Source organism: Eriocheir sinensis, chromosome 46 (genome assembly GCF_024679095.1).
Source record: "Eriocheir sinensis breed Jianghai 21 chromosome 46, ASM2467909v1, whole genome shotgun sequence".
NCBI classification, from domain to species: domain Eukaryota; kingdom Metazoa; phylum Arthropoda; class Malacostraca; order Decapoda; family Varunidae; genus Eriocheir; species Eriocheir sinensis.
The window spans coordinates 3638851-3666691 of NC_066554.1; the positions used below are offsets into that span (position 1 = coordinate 3638851).

Consider the following 27841-nt stretch of genomic DNA (forward strand, 5'->3'; position numbering starts at 1 on the left):
CGTGTCTTCTGTGGAAGTAATGAGCGGAAGGAAAGTTTTTGGAAGGGTTCAGATGCTACTCACTATATAGCTGGCAGTGAACCACAAATGACTCAAGTAATGTGGCATGTGCATATCTGAGTGGTGAATTTTACAGTTTATTTGTTTCATGGTATTTGGAGGTTAGACATACTGGTGAGAGAAAAAAATGATCTTTTATAAGTTGAGGGGGTGGATAGCTTTACAGTATGGTAAAGTGATTTAGACTGGGAGAGAGATGCTTGAAAGTTGTTTTTTATTCAGGGCCCTTTTAACAACACACACACACACACACACACATACACACACACACACACACAGATACACATAGTGTCCACCCTTGAGAAAGGGGGATGGGGTGTGTGGTGTGTGAAGGTCCCAGCAGTACCCAGATAGCGACAAATGAGCCTTGTTTTAATCGGAAGGGTACTTGCTGGTGATGACAAGTCCAGCTCATGATCAGGCTGTGGGTGAATTACACAGGTGAGTGGTTAAGTGCTCAGCTTGCCATCGTGGCAAGTTGAGGTTCACAACTTGCCCATGTTGAAAGTTGTACTGCTGACAAGGAGCAATTGCTGTACTCCCTTAAGCTAGGGAGACATGTTGCAGGTATGTGTGGTGTGTGAGGTTCAAGCTTTGCCCAAGGATCAGCTAACAAACTGCAGAGCACTCTCCAGGAGCTAGTGTACTGACTGGCATTCACGAATCCAGAACGTGATCCACTCTGAGTGAAACACACACATATACAAGTGCGCACACACACACACACACACACACACACACACACACACATGCATCTGCAGTGCAGTGCATATCTTTTCATTTCATAGCATTTTAGTACTAAAGTTCCTCCATAAGCAAGTTATTTTTTTAATTTATGGAACTCTTATCTAGTCTATATATCTTTTCTTTTTCACTACTAACACCTTGCAAACTGTATATTTTATTACAATTTGATACCAATTTTAGGGATTAAATAATCATTGATATATAATTTCACAGGCTCATGCCATGATAGGTTGCACTTTCAAGGCTGTGTTTGCTCTATACCAGTTTTCACACACTACTCGTCAACTCAGTATCTGCAAGTAATTTAAAGCCATGTCACAATTCTCCCTTAAATGTAATTTGTGCATGCACTTTGGTATTCTACTTTGGTTGGCTTTGCATTTTTATTTTCTTCATGGACATTCATACATAGTCTTGAGTTAAGTTACCTCGCTCTGCTCTCTTCCAAATCATATTAAACTGTCATTGCTTCTTGAAATAACACACCAATATATCTAGTTGACAAAATAATTTCATTATTTTGTCTGAGATTTATCTCTGAGCACTATGTCAAGGTTTCTGCCATCCTCATTCACTCTTCTACATAGCATTTTATAATGCAATGTTTCTTATTATAATTAAAGTGTGAAATAACCTGACTTTGTAGCAAACATCTTGGGTGTTGAGTGGGTCTTTTCTTGAAAATAATGATGTGGATGTTTAATGGAGATGAAACTTACATGTTACTGGGTATACTGTATTCTATGGCCTGCAAGATGTTATTATTTTTTGAAAAAAGATGTCCTTAAAATCACAATGCATCTTGATTGGTTTGAGGGTCAGTACTTTTGCCTTATCAATAACTTGTTATATTATGATGCATCTCATTACTTACATCAAGCTTAAGGCCATAAAATACTGTGGTAGAATTAGAATGGTATGATGCATTCTACCAAGAAAACATTTCAACCATCATGCAAGGTGCAAGGAAGTGCCATTCATCATAGCAGTGATATTGAACACTACAGAAACTAGGTCTGAAAATGCCTTAGCAAAGATGCAGGACAAGAATATTGTCCTTTACGTGATTTACAGTAAAATCCTGTTATTTTGTAAATCTATTATAAATTTGCACATATTGGCCCTATATTTTTTTCAAGACAAAAGCAAATTAATAAAATTTGAAAGAATCCACATACAGGGCCTCTCCTCAGTCATAAGGTTGGAAAGGGCATGAAAAGAAGTTTGTTTTAATGGAATTAGAAAATATGGAGTTAAGGCATCAGACCCTGCAGGTAACAATTTGATTTCTACTGACTTCACTGATACATGCAATATGGAACAGGAAACTTCACCATTTCTGTTTAAGTTTGACACACGCCAGCAGGCACAAGAACAACACACACATGACACTGCTTCTCATACAGGCCCACAGCACCAGCCAAAACATTTTCAACAAACCCTAGCTGTTTTATTCTGGTGTAAAATCCAACTTCTCATACTCCCATATTTTTAATATTTACAAGATAAAGAATTTTCTCCATCAAAATTTGAAATCAATGAAAAGAAATACTGAAATTAGATAATTTCAATCAAATAAGCCCATGCTTATTTACTTTTTTTGTAAAAACCATGAAACAACTAATTATATATATATATATATATATATATATATATATATATATATATATATATATATATATATATATATATATATATATATATATATATATATATATATATATATATATATATATATATATATATATATATATATATATATATATATATATATATATATATATATATATATATATATATATATATATATATATATATATATATATATATATATATATTTTGCTGGTAAATTTAATCATGTCTCCATAAACTTATGCATTTGGATGTCACTTGGCACTATAAAGGTATTGAAGAAAGTGTCACTGATGTTATTGTCTTGGTCACCATCATTTAAGCCTTTTACTAAACACACAGAGGCCAAAAATGGCCTCAGTTAAAAGCAAGATAAAATCAGAGTGAGAAGAAAAGGAGAACTCTTTTGACGGAGAAAGAAATGTCATCCAGTGCAATGGACCCTGGTGCAGTATAACCCTCCAACAAATGGGTGTGTACACATCACTATTGACACTGGACGATGAAAGGGTTGTTGTTTGAGGCTAAGGGTGCACTTCCCTGATTCAATCATCCTGCCATTCATTCTGCCTTACAAACCTCTTCTATCTCAGTCTATCAGCTGTCAGCTCTCTTGACTCCTTCATCTCCAATCCAGTTTTGCATAAAGCCTTTCATCATGTCTAACTGCTTTCTTCTTGGTCATCCTGCTTACATTTGACACCAGCTTCAATGATGTATTTATTTCACCACTCTTGTGCCCAGGGGTGAAAGTAAGCTGGTACGCAGTGGTATGCTATACCAGTAAGAGATATACAGTCGTCTACAGCCGGTACGCAGCGGTACGCTTTTGAAGACACAACTTTCACTGCTGGCTACCTACCAGGCGATTGTATTTGTTTGTAAACATGAAATGCTCATATTGCAAAGTAGCTCATTATATTTGGTGGATTTCTAGCAAATTTAGATACCGAATCTCGCTAATTTTCGTCCGTCAGAGTTGACAGCACTGCCTGAGTGGCTCGCGTTCTCAGTTTCTCAAGGGTTCTAGACGAGGTGAGTGGCGGCCAGTGTTGCGTGCACAGGGATACGCTGTACCGGGATATACGCAGGGGTACGCTTTTGAAGACAGTACCGGCAAGAATCTAATCTTACTTTCACCCCTGTTTGTGCCTCCCTTCTTTCATGTGACCATTCCACCTCAACGTACTTTTTGTCTTTACACACCATATATATTTCACACCTCTCCCAAACTTAGTATTTTTTTCTGTTATCCTGACACACTCCACAGATGTTCCACTACATGATGATGCTAAATCCCATTGTTTTAGTCTTTGATATTTTGCTTGTTCCAAACAGGTATGAGTGTCCCATTTAGCTTTCAAACAGCACAGTAAGTACCAAGACTTCTTCATGGATAGACCTTGCTGCCCCCACCTCAATCCTCCTTCTGTTAACCAGAGCCTTTCATAGATCCAGAAACTTTTTGTCTCCAATATTCTCCACTTCCTTGATCCATTTGGCCCTCCTACCAGATATGGCCCACAGAAATTTTAACTTAACCACTTCAGTAGTCTCTGCCTTAATGGGCAAGTGCAAATCCATCATAATTATTTCAGGCATCTCCTCTGAGGACAAATAAAATCTGTGAAGAATGTTTGCTGAGCCTGTGTTCCTGTGGGTATGAGTTTATTAGAGGAGTCAGTCTAGAAACACTAAAAAAACTCCCACTGGCTCGCCCCATCCTCTCAGTCAAGCATTTATTGGCTCTGTGAGGTATCATATACTATTTTTTTTCATGAAAACTGATTAACCCTTAAATGGCGGCAGTATTTGAAGAGTAGCTCCCCCCAAAATGATTCGTCTATATAAAGTGACTGCCGACCTTAGGCCCGTACATAAATATAGTTACGCCGCTAAGAGGTGTTTTAACTATCGTCTATATATAGATTCTACCGCAATGTGAAAGTGTTATATTTCTGAGTGGCTGAATTTTGGGCCGTCCATATATAGTTCCACCGCCGTCTAAGGGTTAAAAAATCAAATTACTGGTATTACATCATAATAAAATCTATACTTTCTAGGTAGGAAAAATATTTGATTATGTTACATGGTTGGGTCTATCACAGTATCATTTAAAAAAACTAAATTCCTTGGGCAGTAATATCATACTGAAGTAAGTCATTCTTTCTTTGCCTGGCACGCTGGGCATGAATATTCGCTCTTTTCAGTTTATGTCCACAAAACTTTTACAATGTAATGTATTTTCCTTCATTTACTTTCCAAAAGCAGATTATGTACAAGAGGAAACTGAGGCTCTGTCTGAAATTAGCATGATGCGACAGAACAAGTTGGTAAAAGCCTCATTTCAGCATTTCTCAAAAATTTGTTTTAGTAATAACAACAGATCACAAGGAGACTGAAGAGAACTGAAAAGTGCAATAGAAAGATCTAGAGACGATGCACGAATGGAACCACGCGTGAAAACAAAAATTTAACACAAAGATATTCAAGTTATCAGAAATCTGGGTAAAAGTATTAGGCCATTATTGAACTGGGAGCTGAACAAATCATAAAAATAAGAGAGGAGGGACCTATATGTAGAAGGGTGGTGATAAGAAAGACCTTTCAGATTATAAACCAGTGTCCCTAACCAGTGCAGTTTGTAAACTATGTGATAAAATCATTAGAAAAAGATGGGTACAATTTGGGGATGAATGACTACTATTGAGCAGATCATTTGGATTTAGGCAGGGATATTTGTGTGCTACAAGTTCACAAAGTTTTGTACCAGAGTGGTGAACATTATTCAAGAAAAACAACATTGGGTGGACTGTATATACTTGGATCTAAAGAAAGCATTTAACGATGTGCTACATAAAAGACTACTATGAAAACTGAGTAAATTTGGAGAAATGCAAGACAGTATCAAATTGGGTAGAAAATATCTGGAGGGAAGAGATGAAAACTGCTGTAAAAAAACAGTTTTTACATTGAAACATGTGTCAAGTGGAGTGCTCAAGGGTCAGCAGTGTCTCCTGTCACTTTAAGAAATTTATATTAATGATATGTTGAAAGGTACCAAATTTAGAAAAGGAAGATTCATCCCAAAGTATGTTATGTTAAAGGTTAAGAAGATATTAGAAAAAGACCCAGATAGATATATAAAATGAAAAATAAAAGAAAATTGGCAGAGATAAGAAAAAAATTGAGTAATAATAAAATACAACCTATCACTGAAAAACCACATACACAAAATTACTGGAGAGATGCACAGATTACACATACAGTGTTCCCTTTTTATTCATGGTTTTTCATTTGCAGATTTACTTATTTGTGGGTTATTCTATTAAAAATGTAAATGTTAAATATTCTTATATGAAAGACATAAACTTGAAATTCCTGCCACATGTATGGCAGCAGTGTAAACAAACACTACGGGAGGCCAAACAAGGAAACTACATGAATATAGTCTGCTCGAGGCCAAGGCAGCCGCCTCACTCTTCAGCCACGTGTCAACCTGAATGGTCGTCAGGGCTGCAATTAATTTCATTGTCCTCATCACGTAGGTCGGCCACATCAAAGATAAGTATTAATAGAAAAGATTGCAAAGTGTCCAAGAGGAACAGAAAATTATTGATACTGACAGAAAAAATAGTGATAATGGACAAGCTTAGAAGCAGTAAGAGTATTCATTGTTTTGGACATTAGGAAGGATGTCAGGCGCATAACCTTTATGAAAAATAAGGGAACATTGTTGATAAGATGGGAAAAGTTGGGGCATTTGCTAAGTTTTGAGTGACCTCGGTGCTCATCTACTCATTGTTTTTTGAGCCTGTGGTGGGTAAGAACCCATTACCAAAGGACACAAGGGAAATACGACATTTGGGTTACCACACTTTACTTTCCCCAAGTTTCCACAGACACCCATTTATCAACCAACCAGACAAGGAAAAATAAATAATTGGGTAGGCTGGGCACTGACTACCCTTACTGGAACTGAACCTGGACCCACATATTTGAAACTAGGCATGCTAACCACTACACTACGAAGGAAGTACACTAACAAATATGAGTAATTTTCAATTCTAGGAAGAAATGTTAAAGGAATTGAAAAAGAAGCAGTTTTCCATATAGAAGTGCAGATGAGTGGAATGGTCTAAAGGAGATTGTGGAGGCGGGGAGTGTCCATTAAATGAAGGAGAGGTTGGGCAAATATAGACAAGGAGACAGGACTATCCCAGCTTAGATCAGGTCCTGTAAACCACAAATAGGTAAATACACACATAGTTGTTTGTATATCTGTCTTGTATTCACTGTGAAAGAAGAAAGAAAGAAAAGAGGAAGAGGAATGGAACAAATTGAACTAGATCGAATGCTTTAAAGATGCCAAGAAATACAGTGTGTGTTCCTTATAGATGTAATGATCTCTTGAATAACTTGGACGAAGAGATTATCCAGTCCAAAAACTTAAATGAATCTAAAGCTAAGTTTGACTGACTGAGACACAAAAATGAGATCTCAGAAGGAAATATATCAGCATGGCATTTGTTTTTCATATTATAGCTTCGTAATTCATGTATGGCGTACTGGTTAGCATGCCTAACTACGAATCTGTGGGCCCTGGTTCAATCCCAGCCTGGGCAGGTGGGGCTCAGACCTACCAACTGTTCATCCTCCCTCTCGGACTGGTCGATAAATAGGTACGTACCAGGAGACACCTGAGGAAGGTAAACTAGTAAACCACACTTGTCCTGTGTCCCACCAAAGGCTCAAGGACCAATGAGACAGAGGTGAGGATTGAGGCCATGTGCAGCTTAGCATATGCCCCAAAATTTACCTCTACATATTTAAATGCAAAAATGGAGATAAGACATCTGCATTATTAAAATTATATATACTACAACTAAGTAAATCCATACTCAACAGGCATTAGCTCTACTTTTATAATTTAAAACTAGATGAAAGCTACACAGAACTATCATGCCATTACTTTGCCCTCCACAAAGCTATTCATGCAGCCACACATATGCCTGCTTAGATGCTGAACCCTAGACTGGCATGAATCTGAGACTTTAGGTGTGACCTCTGAAGAAGGAAGAAAAGTGAAGACCACATGTTCATGCCCATTCTTCTGCCTCCACATCTTTGTAAACAAAACTGCTTGCACCATGCAGGTAGTGGGCAATGGGGTCGCGGCTATATAATAAGAATAAGAATAATAACAAAAAAATCTAAAAGACTGAAATAACCCATAAGATTTTTTCGATTTCTTTTTCATTTCATATCACTCTTGGTATCACGATGCCTCTCTGTACACACTAAACCATGTTGAAAATCATATTTTGTCCAACTCTATTTCACTTTGACATCTCTACTGGTATGTAATATGCTCACTACAGTCTGTAGTCTGAAGCTGCACGTGGGTGGCCATGAACTGCCTCTAACTTTTGCTGAACTTTGATGCAATTATTGTCACCCGGTATTTATTTGTGGCACTGCCGTTCACATTATTCAGTTACTTTTTCATCACATTTTAAGTTTTTTCATGAAAAAAAAAAAAAAAGTATTTGCTTTTTGTTAATTGCTTTCATTAATTTTGCAATCTACATCTTGTTTTTTTATTTTCAAACAGAAAGGTAACTGTTTGAAAAATTACATAAACTCAAATAGTTTCCTGGACTTCTTAGGTCCTTTTCCATCCAGTTAAATAGTATCCAGTAAAATCCATATATATAATGGATTATAATCCACTATGATGCAAATATAGTTCTAGTACAACTCTAGTAATTCCATTTAGCAACACTAGTTGGGTGTTTGAATGTTTATGTTGCCAATTTCACTGGGTAAACTTTCCTCTTCTGTTTATAAGTATTCTTGTCCCAAAGTTTATTTCTAGTGAATGTCCCCATGCCCTCTGTGTGGGAAGTAAGAATGGTGGTGGTGGTGGTGTGTGTATTTAGCTAGTTGTAATTTTACAGGGCCTGGGCTTACGCTCGTGTGGTCCCGTCTCCGTATCTATAATTATCCAACTTTTCCTTGAAACTTTGCACACTCTTCGCCGATACTATTTCTTCACTTAATCTGTTCCAAACCTTTATATTTCTTTGTGGGAAGCTATATTTCTTTATGTCTCTTGAGCATCTTCCCTTCCTCAACTTTTTACTATGTCCTCAAGTATTCCTGCTGGAAGGTTCCTCTCTTAGTAGCAATTTCTCGTTATCTACTTCTTCCATTATACTCAATAGCCTATATATTTGTATTAGGTCTCCTCTTTCTCTTCTTTGTTCTAGTGTTGGCAAGTCCATTTCCTTTAGTCTCTCTTCATATGTCAGTCCCTCCAGTTCTGGAACCCTTTTTGTAATGTGTGTGTAATGTGTGTGTGTATGTGTGTGTGTGTGCGTGTGTGTGCGTGTGTGTGTGTGTGTGTGTGTGCGTGTGTGTGTGTGTGTGTGTGTGGGGGTGGGGGGTGATGTTGGTGGAACAAAGATGATGACAATGATGTATTGGCTAACATTAAGATAGCCTCATAGGAAAATGGCATATAAAATAAATAGGGTTATACATAGAAGCATACACTAATGCCTCACCTGAGAATGTCAACAGGACATGAGAATTCTGCTCTTTTGTAAATGTCATGAGATTCTATGTACAAATACATACTTATTCAACAGCACAACCTCCTGAAACCTTATCATCCATGTATACAGCCTGGGACGGAGGAACCATTAGAACCTTCGTGTTTCTCAAAATATGAATGGGACTGTATAATCTTTGGCCAGAATGTATGTAATCACTTTGTGGGTCAACAGAATGTTGTGGTGTAGTGCCAGGGATCAGTGTAAATTCCGTCCTTAACTTAACATAGAGGGATTTATATAGACCCCTGGCACTACAGCGGAAGGCACAATGAGACTATTCAAAATACTGAGAATTCCATAACAAAGAAATGGCATCTATGGAACTTCAATATTGTATAACATTTTTAAGTTAGTTTCAATAACAGTACATAATACAACTCAATGCAAACTAGATATTTACCTGAAGTAACACGTGTTATGAAAGCTCTTAATTTTAAACTGATACTCTAATCACTGTGTACCTGAACATGATGGAAATGACTGCATGGAAGATTACGTAATATCCTGGTAAATTAATTACTCCGCGCAGCTGTATATATACTGTAAAATTTTTATGACTGATTGGTGCAAATTTTTGTGTAAGATGACTTGAGCATAAGCATTATACTGACTCACATATTGAAGTGATATTTCTGCACTTACTAATATTTCTCATCTTTTCATTTCTTTTGCAATACTATATACAACTGCACATGCTCGACAGGAACACTCACCTCTCTGAATCTGCTGTCTCCCCAGCATCTGGCCTTTCCAGGTCATCTTCCTCAGTGAAGGCATGACTGTCTGCTCCATCTGAGAACTCATGCCCACCACTTCCTAATCTATCGGAACCACGCCCACTGGCAGACCCTGTCCCACTCCCACTGCTCGGAGGTTGTCTGTAGCGACCATATACGAAACCCATCCCGCCATTGTCTGCTCTACCTCTGCAATGACAAGGGAGGAATTAGATTTATAATGGCATTAACAAAATTTCTACAGTCAGAATATCCTATTACACACTAAAATTGTTTTGATTTTGGAAGAAAAATTATATATAGCTTTGTTTGATACACATTTATGGTGTTTTTGATTCATTCTGAGATAACTATGAAATTCTTAAAATTATTCACCAAAACACACACACACACACACACACACACATACACACACACATACTAGTAACAACTATATTTCCATCAATCAAGGATGTGATCTGAAACATATTCAGTAATTACACATTAACAAACAACTAGATAACAAAATACGTCAACTGGTAGCAATATCATGCATTTCCAAGCAAGTTAAATACATACATATGCAAAGAAGCACAGAGAATTCAGGGAAAGGTATCATTACTGACCTTTCTGTGATGTATGCTCACATTACAGTATTGGCTTCAGGCTAAAGCTTGAAACTCCATTTAAGATGAGTAAAAGAAAATCTACATACTGTATTGAAATACATAGTATGTAGGGACTGAATGCAATTTTGAAGAATGGAAAAACTTGCTTATAAATGCTAAACATATATCAAAACATTGTCAGATATGTGACTTGATAGTTTGTAAATCGTCTCAGGTGTTTTACATATTCTATAAACTGAGGCAGGATATTAATTGGAGTTCTGGTAAATGGGGTTTCATAATTAGCAGATTACTCTACAAGCACGAAACAAATAAAATCAATATTTAGTTTTCTTATTCCTCCAGAGTTCCTGGCTTGTGGATTGCTCTCATATGTACTGCCTATTTGAGGTTTATGTAGTTCACATAAGTGATTAAAAATTGTACTTGACAAAAAAAAATCAATCTATCCGTAAACCCACTTTTCAGATGTCTGTGGCAGACATGTAGTTATGCCCAGTAGCATTACAATGCAGTTACAATCAATACTTTCATATTTCCATCAAAATCATCCAGAAATGCTTCAGTTACACAGTTTTCCTCAAATGAAATTACAAATCATGTTACATATGAGCCGCCAATTACCAAATGTTGATGTCGTGGACAGATATCATCTAATTCTTCTATCTCCCAGAACACTTCAATAACATATTAGCTTGATATGGCAATACATGCTACACTTCATGGAATTAAACATATGTATAGGAAATATATATTTATATTGCTTGATAATAAGTGAATGCTAGATGCTTGAGGTCATAACATACTGCACTGTTCAGAAAAAAAAATGATAGCATGGCTATGACACTCTTATTCCCTATTCCTTTATTGGTTGAATGGAAAAATATTGTAATATGTATGAATATATATATATATATATATATATATATATATATATATATATATATATATATATATATATATATATATATATATATATATATATATATATATATATATATATATATATATATATATATATATATATATATATATATATATATATATATATTGGTGGTTAGCATGCCCAGCTATGAATCTTTGGGCCCGGGTTCGAATCCCAGGCTAGTGGTCGGTGCACAGTTCACCCAGCTGTTCATCCTCCCTCCTGGGCTGCTCTAGAAATGGCACCTGGGAAAGCCTGGGATAGTCAACCAGCTGTGGTAACCTGGATGCCACACTGGCCCTGTATCCTGGGGAGATGGGTTTCCTAACCACCACAGCTTCAAGGCCTAATGATGGAGATGAGCACAGAGGCCATGTGCAGCTATAGTAAATGCCCCAACTTTATTTTTTCCTTATATATATATATATATATATATATATATATATATATATATATATATATATATATATATATATATATATATATATATATATATATATATATATATATATTACAAAATCAAATATACACAGTGTTCATTACACCTCCCCATAATATTAACACTGTAGGCCCAAAGAGTAAAGCAGCCTTTTGATTAAGTATTTAATCTGATCTGAAAGTACTATACAGAATACTTACTTTTGAAATGTGAAGGAATGAAATTGCTAATAAAAAGGTTATGGCAACAACTTGTTACAAGAACTCTTTTGGATAGTGAACATTAGAGTATCCAACTTAGACCATGTTTCTCTCTGCACAGACACAAAACTGTCTACACACACACACACACACACACACACACACACACACACCATGTGTGCAGCAATGATGGCAATCATAGATTTTTTCTAAACTGTTGGTAAGGTGGAGTTTGACTTACTTATGATACAAGGAGGTGAAGGAATGAGTGGGGTTCTGTCATAAATTAATGAAAGAGGGTATACATAAATAACTGGTCAAGGAGTACAACTAAATAGGTGGTGGACTAAACTCTGTAGCAGACAGCATGGCTAAAGATGGGAGAGGCAGTTTATGAAAATATTCAGAAAAGGATTTTGAGGGATTCTCCTGTGGTGGGACTCACTGGTGTAGAGAATATGATTGAAAAGTCACCCAGAAACTGGCAAAGGTTTGGGCCCTAGCTAGAGAGGTAAGGACCAAAAACATTGAGTTTGGGAAAGAGGTGATAGAGGTGAGATTTCAGGTGAAGAATAATGAGCGTATGGTCAAGAAAGGTCTGTATGAAGAAAGGAATAATAATTAGCCTTTAAATAAAATGTGAGAAAAAAAGTACACATTAGATACAGCAGCAACAAGCTATTTAGAATATCAAACATGAAAATATATATATATATATATATATATATATATATATATATATATATATATATATATATATATATATATATATATATATATATATATATATATATATATATATATATATATATATATATATATATATATATATATATATATATATATATATATATATATATATATATATATATATATATATATATATATATAAATATATATATATATATATATATATATATATGTGTGTGTGAAGATGAGCTTCATGTCCCCTTAAACACCAAAAGAGAGAGAGAAAAAAATATAGAATAATGTAAACTGTGAGTGGTTATTCTTTTAAGGAAGACAAAGTTCAGTATAATGTAAGTGAAGTACATAATGGCATAAGTGGCATAATGTATTTGGATAATTGACTGGAGAACATTCTGACTGAGAGGATAAAATGTAGTGAGAAGGACGGAGGAGAAAAGATTTATGGAAAAAATATTCAGGAAATGCAGTATCATATTTAATAACACGAAGAAATAAAAAGGCAAAATATTAGACCAAATATTGGAGGTTCTGCAGAAGCTACTAATAAGGAATAGAAAAAGTTGTACTAAAAGGAAGAAAATGAAGACTGTACAAAAGTTACTGAAAATTACTATGATAGGATATTGTCTATCAATTAGTGGACTAGAGGAAGGAAGAGACAAGACATCCAGAAGCTAAGGACAGTCAACCGACCAATTTAACGATGAATAAGTATTACAGGCTGTGTTAAGTACTTAAGAGTCAGAGGGAATGAAGAACCATTTAAAGTTACCGGCTGGAGTCTGTACATATAATTAAAAATCAATGGATGATATATTTGGAAGAGTTTAATGTCTTTACAGATTATTTGTTTGGCTTAAGGGGAATAGGATCGTGTGTCACAAGCTTACTGAGCTTTCATAAAAAAGAAATTGACATTACGAGAGAAGGTTGAGCTGCCTTTGAGTGTCTGGATCTGAAGAAAGCCTCCGATAAAGTTCCACACAGGCATCTTTTATGGAATTTAAGAGGACTGAAAGGAATAAAGGATAAACAACACTTTGAGGGATAGAGATTGTGACGGTAATAAGGGATCATATCGTCCATGTTTTTACAAACCGGCGGATATGCAAATTTGGTAGATACTGAGATGATGCAATCTGGACATTAGTGACATGCAAGTCTTTAACTAGATCAGATATTTCAAGTCATGACACTTTTCTTGTTGCAGGCATTTGTTATAGTCAAATATTATTTTGCACCGTTGTTTTCACAAATGGACAAATATCTGATTCGTCAGTTTGTGAAAAATGAGAGACATTCGCCATTTGTAAAAATGATGGCAATATGTCAGGGTGGACTAGAGTAACAGGTGGAGTGCTTCAGGGATCTGTTGACCTCAGTAGTGTTTTTGACTTTGCACAAATGACTTGATGGAAAAGGTAAGTAGCTGCACTTGTTTGTTTACTGGTGATGTAAAAGTGATGAGAAGAGTGGAGGAGAAAGAGGATTGTATAAGGATGCAAGGAGACATTGTAAAATTTTTGTAGTTGGAGGAGAGAAAAGATGAGACCTAATAGCAGTGTAAAGGGTAATGAAGGAAATTAAAAGGATCGACAAAGGTGACCTGTTTATATACGGCACCAGAAATAAAAGAGATCACAGAAAGGAACTGAGGAATTTAAGGTGAATAATGAAAATCCAGAAACATAGTTTTCCCCATAGATGCACTGACATCTGAAATGACCTCCAAAAGAAGATAGTTCAAGCCCAAAATAATAATGAATTCGAAACTAAACTTGATAAACTGAAACTTGAAGATGGTACTACCCTATGAGTAGCTCACTTCCTTCATATCACAAGGTAAATACACACACACACGCCCATATGTGTATGAACTCACACATGCACGCATGCACACACACACACACACACACACACACACACACACACACAAGCACTAGTCTGTATGCTGATGATGCAAAAATAATGAGCAGATGATGTAGTGTAGTAATAGTGTAATGTCATGGAACTCAACAATTTTCTAGCCTGGTAGTTCCCAAACTGGGACCATATAGCAGAATGAAGGGGGCCACAGGATTTGCAAGAGTGGTTTTCATATGGACCTAATGAGTGTAAGACTGTAGACAGTCACTGTAGTCACAGGTTGTGGTTGGGGGGGGGTTACATGGACAAAGATCATGTATGAAAAGTGGGTAATGACCAGAAAAAGTTAGGGAACCACTGAATTCTATCCATATGATGTTTGCTAAACTCAAAAGTGGTCGAGAAAATCAGAAACTACTAGGAGGATATAAAAGGAAAAAAGCCTAGCTGACTAAAAACAAGATTTGCTCTCTGAAGTTATAACACTATTCTCCTATCTTATAAAAAGAAGCACAGGATCCAGTTTATGTTCATTTGTACTTCAATGTATATTTTGTTTTCTTCTTTTTAAACCATTAACCACTGACTCAGTATAAGTAAATATACTCAGGAAAATGTAAAAGAAATCAATGCTAGATTAAACTGTCTTGTGTTTGATTGGAAAATAAATGAGTGACTAAATAATACAAGTTAAATAATATAAATCAATTATAATGGTTATAAAATGAAGTTCTAATGATCAGCTTAATTTACAGCCCAAATCCATTATAAGATGGTTGCTGATTACACAGCAAAGGCTGGACAGTGACGTTTTTGTAAATAGTTGCTCGGATGAAGACAGTGAGCAAAATGAGAACTATAAGATTAGTATCGAAACTAAACGGAATCATTTGTGTCTATTACTCTGCTCCCTGCTCCCTCTGGTAACTGCCTAAGAGGGTAACCATATTCCCCATTCTCTCAACATCCCGTATATCAAGCCTTCTTATTCCTATTATTTCATCTATATGGTGGTCTCCCTCCCTTGTCTTTACTCCTTCTAGTGTATGCACTCCTGCTACCTCTTATTTACCTACATTTTTCTTTGCCTATCATTCACTCTATCACTCCAACCACCCTCTTGTTACAACTTTTACATAAGACTTTCCTTGGCACACTCAAATGGACTTTATCCAGTGTTATTCTGCCTTCAACCTTCCTCCCCTTCCCTTTCTATTCAGAGACAACTATAGCCTTCCTTCAGTCCTCTAGCACCATTCATTTTCAAGGTAAGTTTCCACATCAAAAGTGTTCACTCTACTATTTCATCCCCATACTTCATCATTTCTGCAATGATCTAGGGTTGGGCCCATTCTCACTCTGTTTATTGCCCTCCTCACCTTCCTCTCTGTTTTGCAGTCAACTTATATATCTTCAATAATGCTTTGATTCCAACTGTCAAAATTGCTTTCTGTCCATATCCTTCAGTGATTAGCTGCCTAAAATGCCTTCTCCATCTCTTTTTCTCTGACTTAGTAACCTGTAAAAGCACAGTGTCATTCTCTTTTGCTGTTCCAAAGCCTGCTCCTCACCTACACTCTCCAGCTTTATTATTATCTTTTTTAAATTTCCTCATTATGAATAATAATGGAGAAAAAAAGTTGTGAAACCCTAAAGATTTCCCCTATCAGACCCACACAAAACTGAACATAGGCAAATTAGATAAAGCTACATTCTGGATTTTGCAACACAAGGAGCCGGTGCAAATGGGTGTATAATGAACAATAATGTCATTGTTACAACACAATAGATTTTTTTTCCTTCATGAGAATAGTTTTTAAATACCAAGGACATTATTTGTACTTTGCACTTACATGTGTAGGATTTCATGACATGTAGACTTGGTATGTGAATTCATAGTAATAAAATGAACCTATTTATAAAAGATTTAGTATATGTGAAGAAAATTATGTTTACACAATGTATGTAATATTTGAACTTTCCCACAAAAAGTCTTGATCCACACCTTGAAGGTGTTCATCAGGGTCTGGAGTGCTCAGGTATGAAGAAATATATGTATGGTGGTCATGTGGAATGCAAGGGAATCAATTGTATCAATGATATGTGAATGATATGAGCCACTGCACTAGGCACTCTTTTCTCACTGCTGCTACAGGTTTATTTTTTGTCAGTTATGCTGAAAGATGTCTCACGGTCAACCAAGGTCCGAGGCAAACAATTGTTCTCAGGCTTATTTGAGGGTACTAACCTTGATTCACTCCATTCTGTCATTCACTCTGTCTTGCAAATCTCTTTCATTCTACTTGTGTTTAGTTGCTGATTATTTGTTCTGAAATTTAGCCTTTATTTATGCTATAAAATTGCTGATTTCAATGCTGAAAGCCATAATTATTAAATATCTATATATAAGAATATATTAAGTGGCAAAATCAACACTCACCGCACAGAGAAATTAACGGTCTCTAGCTCTCCCATTTTTCTGCTGTACCTTAACCTCCTATTCTTGCCTTCTGTGGGGATTCCGTAGATATCTGTGGATATTTTTGTCATCGCTAGGAAAAGTTGAACATTGCCAAGCAGCACTACAGGGTACTATGCAGGAACAAAATTATGAAAAAAATAAAGGAAGATAATTATTATATTTCCTAAAATTCTGTGACCAGTTTCAGAACTTTAATCTAGTTTCATAATCAAAACAGTTCTTGATGCCAGGCATCTTATAAATTAGGTGTTAGCAATGGTGCACAATTATATTATCATAAATAGTTTATAATTAGCAAATTGTTTATATAAATACAGTAATTATATGCAGTATGCAAGTACTCATATTTCTGCATTCTTCCTATCACAGTCAAATGCATACGAGAGGCAGACACTCATGTGATTGACTTTTCTTTGATATCTCAAAACATATCAAAGTTGGTAAGGGCTGGCTATAGATATGTATATTCAGGCTATAGATATGTATATTCATACTTCAAAATTGAATGTATGAGTGTCTGTGTTTGTGGATTTACCTATTTGTGACATCCAGGAAGCACTACACTCCTGGGCTCTCAATTCCATATTCAGTTTATCAAGTTTAGCTTTAAATTCATAAATGGCTTTGGCTTGAACTATCTTCTTTTCAAGATCATTCCATTTGTCAATGCATCTACGAGGGAGTCTATCTTCTTTGATATGTGTGTGTGTGTGTGTATATTTACCTAGTTGTGATATACAGGAAGTGAGCTACGCTCGTGTGGTCCAGTCTTCGAGTCTAAATGGGTCAAACTTCACTTTAAACTCGTTTATGTTTCTGGATGTGTGTGTGTGTGTGTGTGCCGGTGCAAGCAATCATTAAAAATTAAACCTGTGCTTATTTAGTTCTGTTTCTATCTTAACTTTCATGAATGTTGTTTGCATGATTTCTTTCCATTACGTTCCAGTGCACTTACTGGATATTTGTATTCATTATTTAGACACAAGCATTACTCTCTGTGGTGCAGTGGTTAGTGTGCCTAACTATGAATCTGAGGGCCTAGGTTCAAATCCTTGCCTGGGTAGTCAGTGTGCAGCCCATCCAGCTGTTCATCCTTGCTTTCAGGATGGTTGATAAATAGGTACCCGGGGAAGGTAAACTGTAGTGTCCTGGATGTCACACTGATCCTGTATCCTGGGGTAATGGGTATTCACCCTCCACTGGCCAATGGTGTGGAAATGCGCACCGTGGCCACGTGCAGCTAATAGCGTATACTCCCAACTTTCCATTTACATTTATTAGTCTATTTAGTTAATACAGTACTCATGTTCCCCTTGCTTTTTTTATCAATCTATATCACTGCTCCTGATTTCTTTACTCCAATAACTATTTAGTTAAATTTCCTTAGTCTTGAATTTAATTTTGAGAAGCCAGTTGTAAGTATGCTAATGTTATGTTGCATGTCTTGTAGATATTCTTGCTAAATATTAATTATGTGGCCACTTATTTTCCATTTTTTCTTTACAGTATGAAAACCTGTTTCCAACTGCTTTATATTGCAGTTTTGAGTATATTACGAATGTAAAAAACATCAGTAAGCATATTCATATCGAGAAAATTGCATTTCCTTTTACAAAATTATCTTGCCATCTTCAGATGGCTCAAAGTTTCTTGCCCTTCCATGCCTAGTGAGGGTGTAACAAAAGTGCAGAGAATGTTAGATTGAGGGCACTGCAAAGTTCTCAACAGCCATAATACAAAAAGGAATCTTAATGGCTGTTGATTTTGTGGTTGTTGTAGGAATATATATTACTGAATATAAAAATTACCTTCATTTTGGTTTACACAACAAAAGAGAATACAAAGAAACTCAATATATATATATATATATATATATATATATATATATATATATATATATATATATATATATATATATATATATATATATATATATATATACACACACACACACACACACACACACACACACACAAACAGCTGATCGGACCGATATAAGATATCATAAAGTTCTCATTATCAGCTGGTAGAGTACCGAAGGAACGGCGAAGGGCTGAGGTGGTCCCCGTATATAAAAGCGGGAAAAAAGGAAGAACCTCTGAACTTAATAAAGGAACCTGTTTGAATGACTTAAAAATAGTATAGTTTTCCACATAGAAGTGTTAACACATGGAAAAGCTTACGGGAAGAGGTGGTGGAGGCGAGCAGTGTCCAACAAATGAAGGAAAGGCTGGATAAATGTAGATATGGAGACGGGATTATTAGAGCTTAGCTCGGGCCTGGTAGACTACAAATAGGTAAATACACACACACACACACACACACACACACACACACACACACACACACACACACACACACACACACACATGGCCTGGTAGCTCAGTGGTTAGAGCGTCTGCCTCACAACCAGAAGGACTGGAGTTCGATTCCCCGACCGGGTGAAGATAAGTTGGGTTTTCTTCTTTCACGTGTAGCCCCTGTTCACCTAGCAGTGAGTAGGAATTGTGACCTCGTTGTGGCGGTGTGTTGTGTGTGAGTGGTCTCAGCCCTACCCAAAGATCGGTCACTGAGCTCCAAGCTCCTTCCGTAGGGGAACGGCTGGCTGTCCCGAGAGAGACCCGCAGCAGACAAAGAGGTGAATTACACACACACACACACACACACACACACACACACACACACACACACACACACACAGGCATTTTTCCCTATATGATTGAGTTACATTCCAGAAGAAAAAAAAATCAATCATAAAGTGGTTGATCATGTACTGATAACATGTGCTTAATGATGAAATCTTCCTAGTGACACAAAAATAATGAAGAATCCATAAACTGACTGTGCAGTCACTTTAAAGTCAATAGAACGACACTGAATGTTTCATGAATAAGCTAATTTTTGTACTATGGAGTTTATTACCAGAAATGGTATAGATAATAGTACATAATAAAGCAAAGCTAATAGAACATCTCAGGCTGGGATAACATAGAGTTTTGTTTGCCTGATGAAAAGCAAAGCAGCCTGAGCATTCTATGAGATGCCTACATTACTGGTGACCCAACAAAGTCAAACAGTTGAAAGAGCAACTCTTGGATTTTAAGGATAAGAATGCAAATTGAATGGTGACAGAAATGAAATAGCATAGAGTGCTGAGAATTAAAGTTAAGTGCAGCATAGCATAAATATAGAGACAAAGGAAGTCTATACGTTTGTGGTAAGTTTGGCTTTTTCTCTAAATCAAAATTATATTTGACATGATAATGTCACTCATTTATGTCTTGTTGCCTGCAACAGAACAAAAACTATATTTCTACACATACAATATATGTTAGTCCATCATATATAACAAGAGGCAATTTTTGCAGCTAATGGAAACTACAAAAATTTCTATGTTACTGAAACACTCCCTAAACTAGTCACGACTAGTTAACTTGTAATGGGGGAAGGAAGGGAGACTGGTAGTTCTGTGTGGTGCATCATTTCATGGTAATGAAAACTCATTAAATTTTGAAACTGGAGATGGTAGTATGCTGGATATATAAGATAAATTAAGTTTTTAATATATAGACACCTAAAAAAGCACAACTAACTCAGAAATAGTCAAGTGCATGTAGCATAATATATATTGAGAAAACAGCATCCTTAGGTGAGCTTAATAACATTTTGGGCAGGAGTCTAACTGAAGAAAAACCTCAAAGAATGTTCTACAGTCTGATTATAATACAACTAAAGGATCGTAAATGGATGAAGAAACTGTTAACTAATTGATTGTTGTAGCACCACCTTAGATAAGAGAAGATTATGCAGAAAAAAGTGGCATTATGTTGACTGCAGTGAGCCTGTTTGTTAAAAAATGTAATAAAAACTTTTATAAATTACATAACAGAAGATACTGACTGGCTATATATATATATATATATATATATATATATATATATATATATATATATATATATATATATATATATATATATATATATATATATATATATATATATATATATATATATATATATATATATATATATATATATATAAGGTTCAGTGGTCTAAAACTAGAACTGCCACCCAAATGTATTTGTGCATGCCCTCACCAGTTTGTTTCTCTATCACATATGTTGTCTATACACAAGGGCCTTGTCCATCCTTGTAAAACACACACACACACACACACACACTCTAATAAATACATTTAAATGACTTTATAGCTAAAGTTGACTGATTAAAACACAGAAACGGCATCCCATGAACGTAGCTCATTTCCTGAGGCTTGTATCACAACTTGGTAATTACACACACATATAGGTACTTTGGAGTTCTCAGAATAGGTCGTTACACTCAAACTCTATACCCTCATTAATAAGTAAATTTGACACCTTTAAAGAAATTTCATCTGAGTTCATTTTTGGACCACAGTAACTTAGGCCATAGCTGAAACTTCTAATGGAAATTTTATTGTTCTTAGTTTTTATATTAACTCATATTTTCTTCTAAACAGTGTTCTGAACTGTAGGCTACTTTCATTTGAGAGGCAAGTGGTACACAGAGCTGGGTTTGGCAGTGTGGGGGAAGGAGAGAGGAGAAACATGGACATAATGACCCTACTAGACAGAAAAATCCATTCCGTGTGCCATAAATACACTGAAAGATATAAAAAGTCAACTGTGTGCAATAGTTTTCTATTTCTTTAAGGTAGTTACGTCACTGCAACAATATCCATAAGGATATAAAGAGCCTTCAAGGAAGACATGAGATCTGTCCACTTTTGTCAAAGTATTCACGAATACTGTGAACTTGTAAAACTTTAATGAACCGATCTTTTTAGTTTCCAAAACATTAACTATATTTAGAGTGCCCACGTGAAACAAAACATGATAAAGATTCTATTGATCAAAGTCTTCATTTACATAGATGAAAAGTAATTTAAAAGCATTTGCATACCAAAAAATAAGCAACTATGGAATGCTGCCTGATGCTGTTATGACGCACACACGAGGCAAAAAGGTGCCAAGCAGCAGGGGTAAAATACAAATTGAATTCTAAAAGTACTTCACACAGCAAGCCCAGGAATTCAAAGAGATAAAAAGTATTATAAAAAAAAATTGATACATCAATAAATAATATATATATATATATATATATATATATATATATATATATATATATATATATATATATATATATATATATATATATATATATATATATATATATATATATATATATATATATATATATATATATATATATATATATATATATATATTTATTTATGCACAATACACACACACACACACACACAAAGATTGAGGCAGCTGAACCTACTGGCACTGAAACAGAGGAGGGAGAGAGGAGATCTGAAGTATATAGGGCGCTGAGTGGGATAGAGAAAGTGGACAAAGAAGATCTAATAATATGGGTTACAAGAGAATCAAGAGGTCATGGAAGGAATATAAAAAAAGGAGGCCTGTAGAAGAGACATAGAGAAGGACAGCTTTCCACAAAGAGTGGAGGAGGCCTGGAATGGCCTTTAAAAAGATGTGGTCCATGCAAAGACCATTCACGAATTTAAAGCCAAGTTGGATTATAGTAGATATAGAGACGGGACAGCACAAGCGGAGCTCCTCTTCCGTATACCACAATTAGGTAAATACAACTAGGTAAATACACACACAAGGACTGCAGTGTTCAGGGAAATGAAGGGAATATAAAAATTAACAGAAAAAACTATTAGAGAGGGACAAGGGATATAAGGAAAAATGTAATGAAATAGTAAAAAAAGATATTTTAAGAACATAAAGAAATATAGGCTTCCACAGATACATTTATACATTGGGGAGTGGAACAGCCTTGACAATGAGATTACCCAATCCAAGAAGCTGAATATACTCAAGAATAAATCTGATTGAGTGAGATGTGGTGGGACCGACCCCACAAGCGTAGCTCATTTTGTGTATATCACACACACACACACACACACACACACTTACGAGGAGACACTCAATAGCATGGGGCTCACAACCCTGGAGAGAAGAAGAGAAAGAGGAGACCTGATAGCGGTGTACAGGGTGGCAAGTGGGGTGGAGAATCTGGACAGAGAGGACCTGTGTGTGTGGAGCGAGAGAGAAACAAGAGGACATGGAAAGAAGTTGAGGGCGACCACGTGTAGGCGAGATGTGAAAAAGTTTAGCTTCCCAAACAGAAGCATTGAGCTGTGGAATGGACTGGGGGAGGAGGTGGTTTGTGCAAGAAACATTCATGATTTTAAGGAAAAGTTTGATAAGAGAGGATATGGAGACGGGACAGCGTGAGCGTAGCTCTTTTCCCGTATGTCACAACTAGGTAAATACACACACACACACACACACACTGGAGTAAATACATTTTAACCTGAGGAAAGCTTCCCTATTTTTTTTAAATGAGGTGATTGCTCTTCATAAGTAAAAGCAAGGCTTTTCTTTCATCATAAGTAAATACTCTGGTAAATGCATCTCTTAACCATCTGTATCATATTCTTTGCTACCCACACTTCTTTCCATTTTCCGACTTACTGTACCAATTACCATAAAATATATTCTGATAACCAGAAAAAATGATGTTTTTTGCTATCTTAACACCTAAGTAGGCCCTTTCATCAAGATGCTGTATGTGTAAAATGGGAACAAAGCAATAGCAATCATGGTAGAAAAAAAGCTCCTTTTGTTGCAAAAGGCATAAGAAAAGTCATATCAAATATGATCCACAGGTCATGCAAATAGTAGTTTAAAGGACATTACTGAAGAGACAGTGAGGTATGAAGTGGTGCAAAGGAGGAGTGGACTTTGGAAGTCCTGTGACAAATGGGTTGAAGAATGAGCACTAAAGAGTTATAATCATACTGTGTGTATGAGAGGACAAAAACAGTAAAGAGCCTATTTTTATCATCAACATTTGTGAAACAAGTCACACAAAGATAAATAGAAATTTCATGGACTGTACGCAAGTATAAAATGGAAATGAAGGACAGTAGAATATTCGTGGATTGTGAAATGTAACACAAGAAACTTGTGAAGCAGAATGAATAAACCACCTCGCTTGAGACCACTGATGGCCTGGTGCACTGTATAATGTCAATCAGGATGTTGTTAGGGGTTTGATAACAAAGGAGTCAATTTGTGAAATTGCCATGACCCATTTTGCCTGATTAACCCTCTCGTGCACTATAAGTTTCAAATAAGTTTCTGTTCCACTCACCATGCATTTCTCAGGCCCGACCGGCCTTTTTTTGCCGCTGCGACTCTACATTCCCAGACGTATTTTACGATCACAGATGTATCGTACCCCAATAAATTTGGTATCAATGGCTTCATAAAGACTTGTAGTAGAACATGCGCAAATAAAAATAGAGGAAAATAAACAATACAAACTCGTTTCAAGTCTCTGTATAGAGTATTGTAGACAATACATCCTGTTTACCAACTCTTCCCTAGCCAGCTAGCTCAAAATTTTGTGGGCCAACTCTTTTAGCCAAATATATGTTTCGAAGCAAAATTTAGTGAGGATTCTTATGGTATCCTCAAAATGCTCATACGCCTATTAGTTCAGGAGTTACACCAAGAAAACTGTATTTTTTTTTAGGTGACCGACCCCTCCTCCCTCCACTCCTCCTCATCTACACTCCTTAGAAAGGTTGCCATGTTTCCGTTAAGAAACTTATCCTAACAAATGACGCTCCCAAATTTCACGCACTTTCACCGAAAACTTAATTTTTAATCAATTTTTTATACTTTTATGACGTGTTTTGCGTCATCGTGTGCCAGGACATTTTTACCCTTTATGACGTGAAACGCGTCATCGTGCGCGAGAGGGTTAAATGTACTCTTCAAACTGTGGACAATTCTAAGCACCTCTATGAATAATACTGAAACACAATGTGAATCATGGTCAGCACAATACGATTTGTCTATGGGATACTATCTAATATTCTCTACATTAATAACCAGCACTGTTCAAATCATTAAGAGTGAGGTAGGTGCCTTGGTTAGTGCTGCTCATGCCCTAAACTACAAATATATAAGGGAGTGGATTAGAGTCTTTCCTTACAAACAATTGAATATATTTTTTTCTTGCTATAAATGTTTATAACACAGAAAAAGGGACTCTTGTAAAGAAAAAAGTATAGATTTGAAATAAAGGGAAACTGCACTGTACTTTTATGAACACAGCACCTGCTGGCTCTTATGGGGCATTATTGCTCAAGGTTTGCATATGCTATAGTTGGTTTCATTAGGAAATTACAGGCAGCCATGCTACTTCTTTTTTTTCTCATGATTTCGACTGGCCAAGTGGCTTACAATCGCAGCTCACTCTGTTGCAGCACCATGGGCAATGTAGAAAAAATAGTACACCTCAAATTCACCATGAATTATCAACTTTTGCAATTTCACCACTGCACATCTAGTACCTGAAGTGTGAAGGTCTACAATGAGACAAAAATAATAACCACGAGTAGCTACATTGTTTAACCAGAAAATAAATAAAAATATACCCATTTTCTTGTCATATAGAATATTTTTTTTCATTAGTTCACTCTATACCTAAAAAAAAAGTTATAGAATTAGTGTATAAGTATGTAATGACCTAAGGATGGCAATGTTGGTGCAAAAGCATAGGTAGGCTTCTTAGTATTCCAGGCATTAAAAACTAAGAACATTACGCCGGAATGAACAGATTCTGGGTAAGAGCTGAATCTAACGATAATCATTGTAGTGATTGGCTGCTTGGCCAATAAAAATTGCAAATAATGAAGGGCCATAGCCATCTGTAAATTCCTAATGAACCAGGCAGACTTAATAGTGATGCCTTTTGTCTCACAGTAATCAAATTTAATATTTAATTTTGGTAAATAAAATATAGATTGCAATGATTTTTTTTTAATAATTAATCAGTGCTTCAGTAAAAGAAGTTCAGCTTAAATAAAAACTAAAGTGAAATGCAAACAGTAAGTCATGAAGATAGGTAATGCCCTATTGACAAAACTAGTCCATTATCACACTGGAGCGATAGAATTAGGATAGAGAACTTGAATATATGATTTTCCTTATCATAATAATATACGTATTGAAAGATTTCCTTGAGGTAGATAAGGGCAAAATCTAGACTGATAATGTATGAGGGGTGAAATTGTGTGACCATTTACAGGTTAATGGTATTCATGTAATGATATATTGTCCACACGATTGCTGAGATGAATCTGAGCAACGGATTCAGAATAGACAACGCACTCAATTAAGATGCTTAGAAAAGTGCAAAGGCTGACAAATGTATACTTGGTTGCAAAACAATATACAGTAAAAGTCCAATAATCTGAACACAGATAATCCCAAAATCCCAATGGTCTATATTTTCTAAAGTGGCTGACAAATATTCCCCCCCCCCCCCCCCCCAAAAAAAAAAGGGGGGGGGCATAAGAGCCGAGTGGAACCAAACACCAGGAACAAGAAATAGACAACTCAGGCGGTATAAATTTAGTCTAAATGTTGACAGCCGAATAATTGCCTGATTTTTGGACTGTACAGTGCCCCTTATCGCCAATATCACCGACACAATTGGCTTCTCCATCGTATCGTCATCCGTGTGGTGGAACGTCACCCCAATGTTTGTTAGGAGTTAATAGGTTTCTTGTAATCTTCCTTGTGTGTTTTCTGAGGACAAGTTCTATTGGAATGCAACACCTAAATCTTTATCCCCATGTGCCTTCTTAATTTGATTGCTACATATTTTATAAATCATTTGCCAATTCAAGAACTTTACATTTCATAACGTTTAATTTAATTTCCCACTCCTGGCTGCAGCTATAAAATTTATCAGTGTCCTTTTCTTCCACCACTCTTCTTATTATCTTTGCATCATCAGCAAAGAGATTAGTGGATCTGTATCTTAATGCACAGGGCACCTGTACAGGTGCATAACACGCATATTTGTGTTGGCTGTTGGGGGGACAGGGGTAGTGAATCAAGTGTAATTGTGAGTGTTGGTGTGTTGTGGTGACAACTGAGTGTGTATTTGTTTTCTGAATGAGTCTATTGTACCGCAGTCTAAAATCTGTTGAGGGAGGCTGTTCCAGTCACGTATGGTGCATGGAAAGTATGAGTGCTTGTATGCGTCAGTGTTAGTGTGATATGTTTGGTATTTATGGATGTGTGTGTTACGAGTACGTTGACTGTTTGCGTTGTGTAAGTATGTGTGTGGATCAATGTCAATGTGAGTGTTTGTGATCTTGTACATAAGTGTAAGTCTGTGTGCTTGTCTGCGTATGTGAAGAGGTTCTATGTTTATCTGTTGTTTGATCTGTATTGTGATTCCAGGCGTTCCAGTGTAATTGTTTGTAATGAACCTAGCTGCCTGTAAATAACCATTTAGCCCTTATACCATGGTATTTATGTAAGCAAAAAACCTTACTGGGGATAACAATGATCTTTGTGGTACTCCATTTGTTACTCCAGTCCACTCTGACATATGATCCCTTATTACCATCCTCATCCATCCATCTCTCAAATGGTCCATTCACCCATTCATCCACTTCAAGATGTTTCCCCTCAGTCCTATGTTTTCCTGTTTCCATAAAAAGATGCCCATGTGGGACTTCATGACAGGCCTTGTTTCAGTTCCATATACACACACTCCATTCATCCTTCTCTGCCTCCATTTCCTTCATGCAATAATTCTTCTATTCTTAGCTGTTTTACACCTTCTATTGAACAAACTATTTTTCTGTGCTTCTTTTCTTGACATTTTGGCACATTATCCCACCCCTTCTTTGTATACTTTTA

The 27841-nt window shown here is 36.1% G+C and overlaps 1 protein-coding gene across 1 annotated transcript in view; it reads right to left on the reverse strand.

Moving 5' to 3' along the window:
- The window catches only part of LOC126980992 (disintegrin and metalloproteinase domain-containing protein 11-like), a 274102-nt gene that overhangs the window by 7897 nt on the left and 238364 nt on the right, over positions 1-27841 (reverse strand). Inside the window, exon 24 of the mRNA XM_050831531.1 lies at positions 9773-9985. Within this exon, the coding sequence (XP_050687488.1) occupies positions 9773-9985 (213 nt within the window). The remainder of the gene's footprint in view (positions 1-9772; positions 9986-27841) is intronic.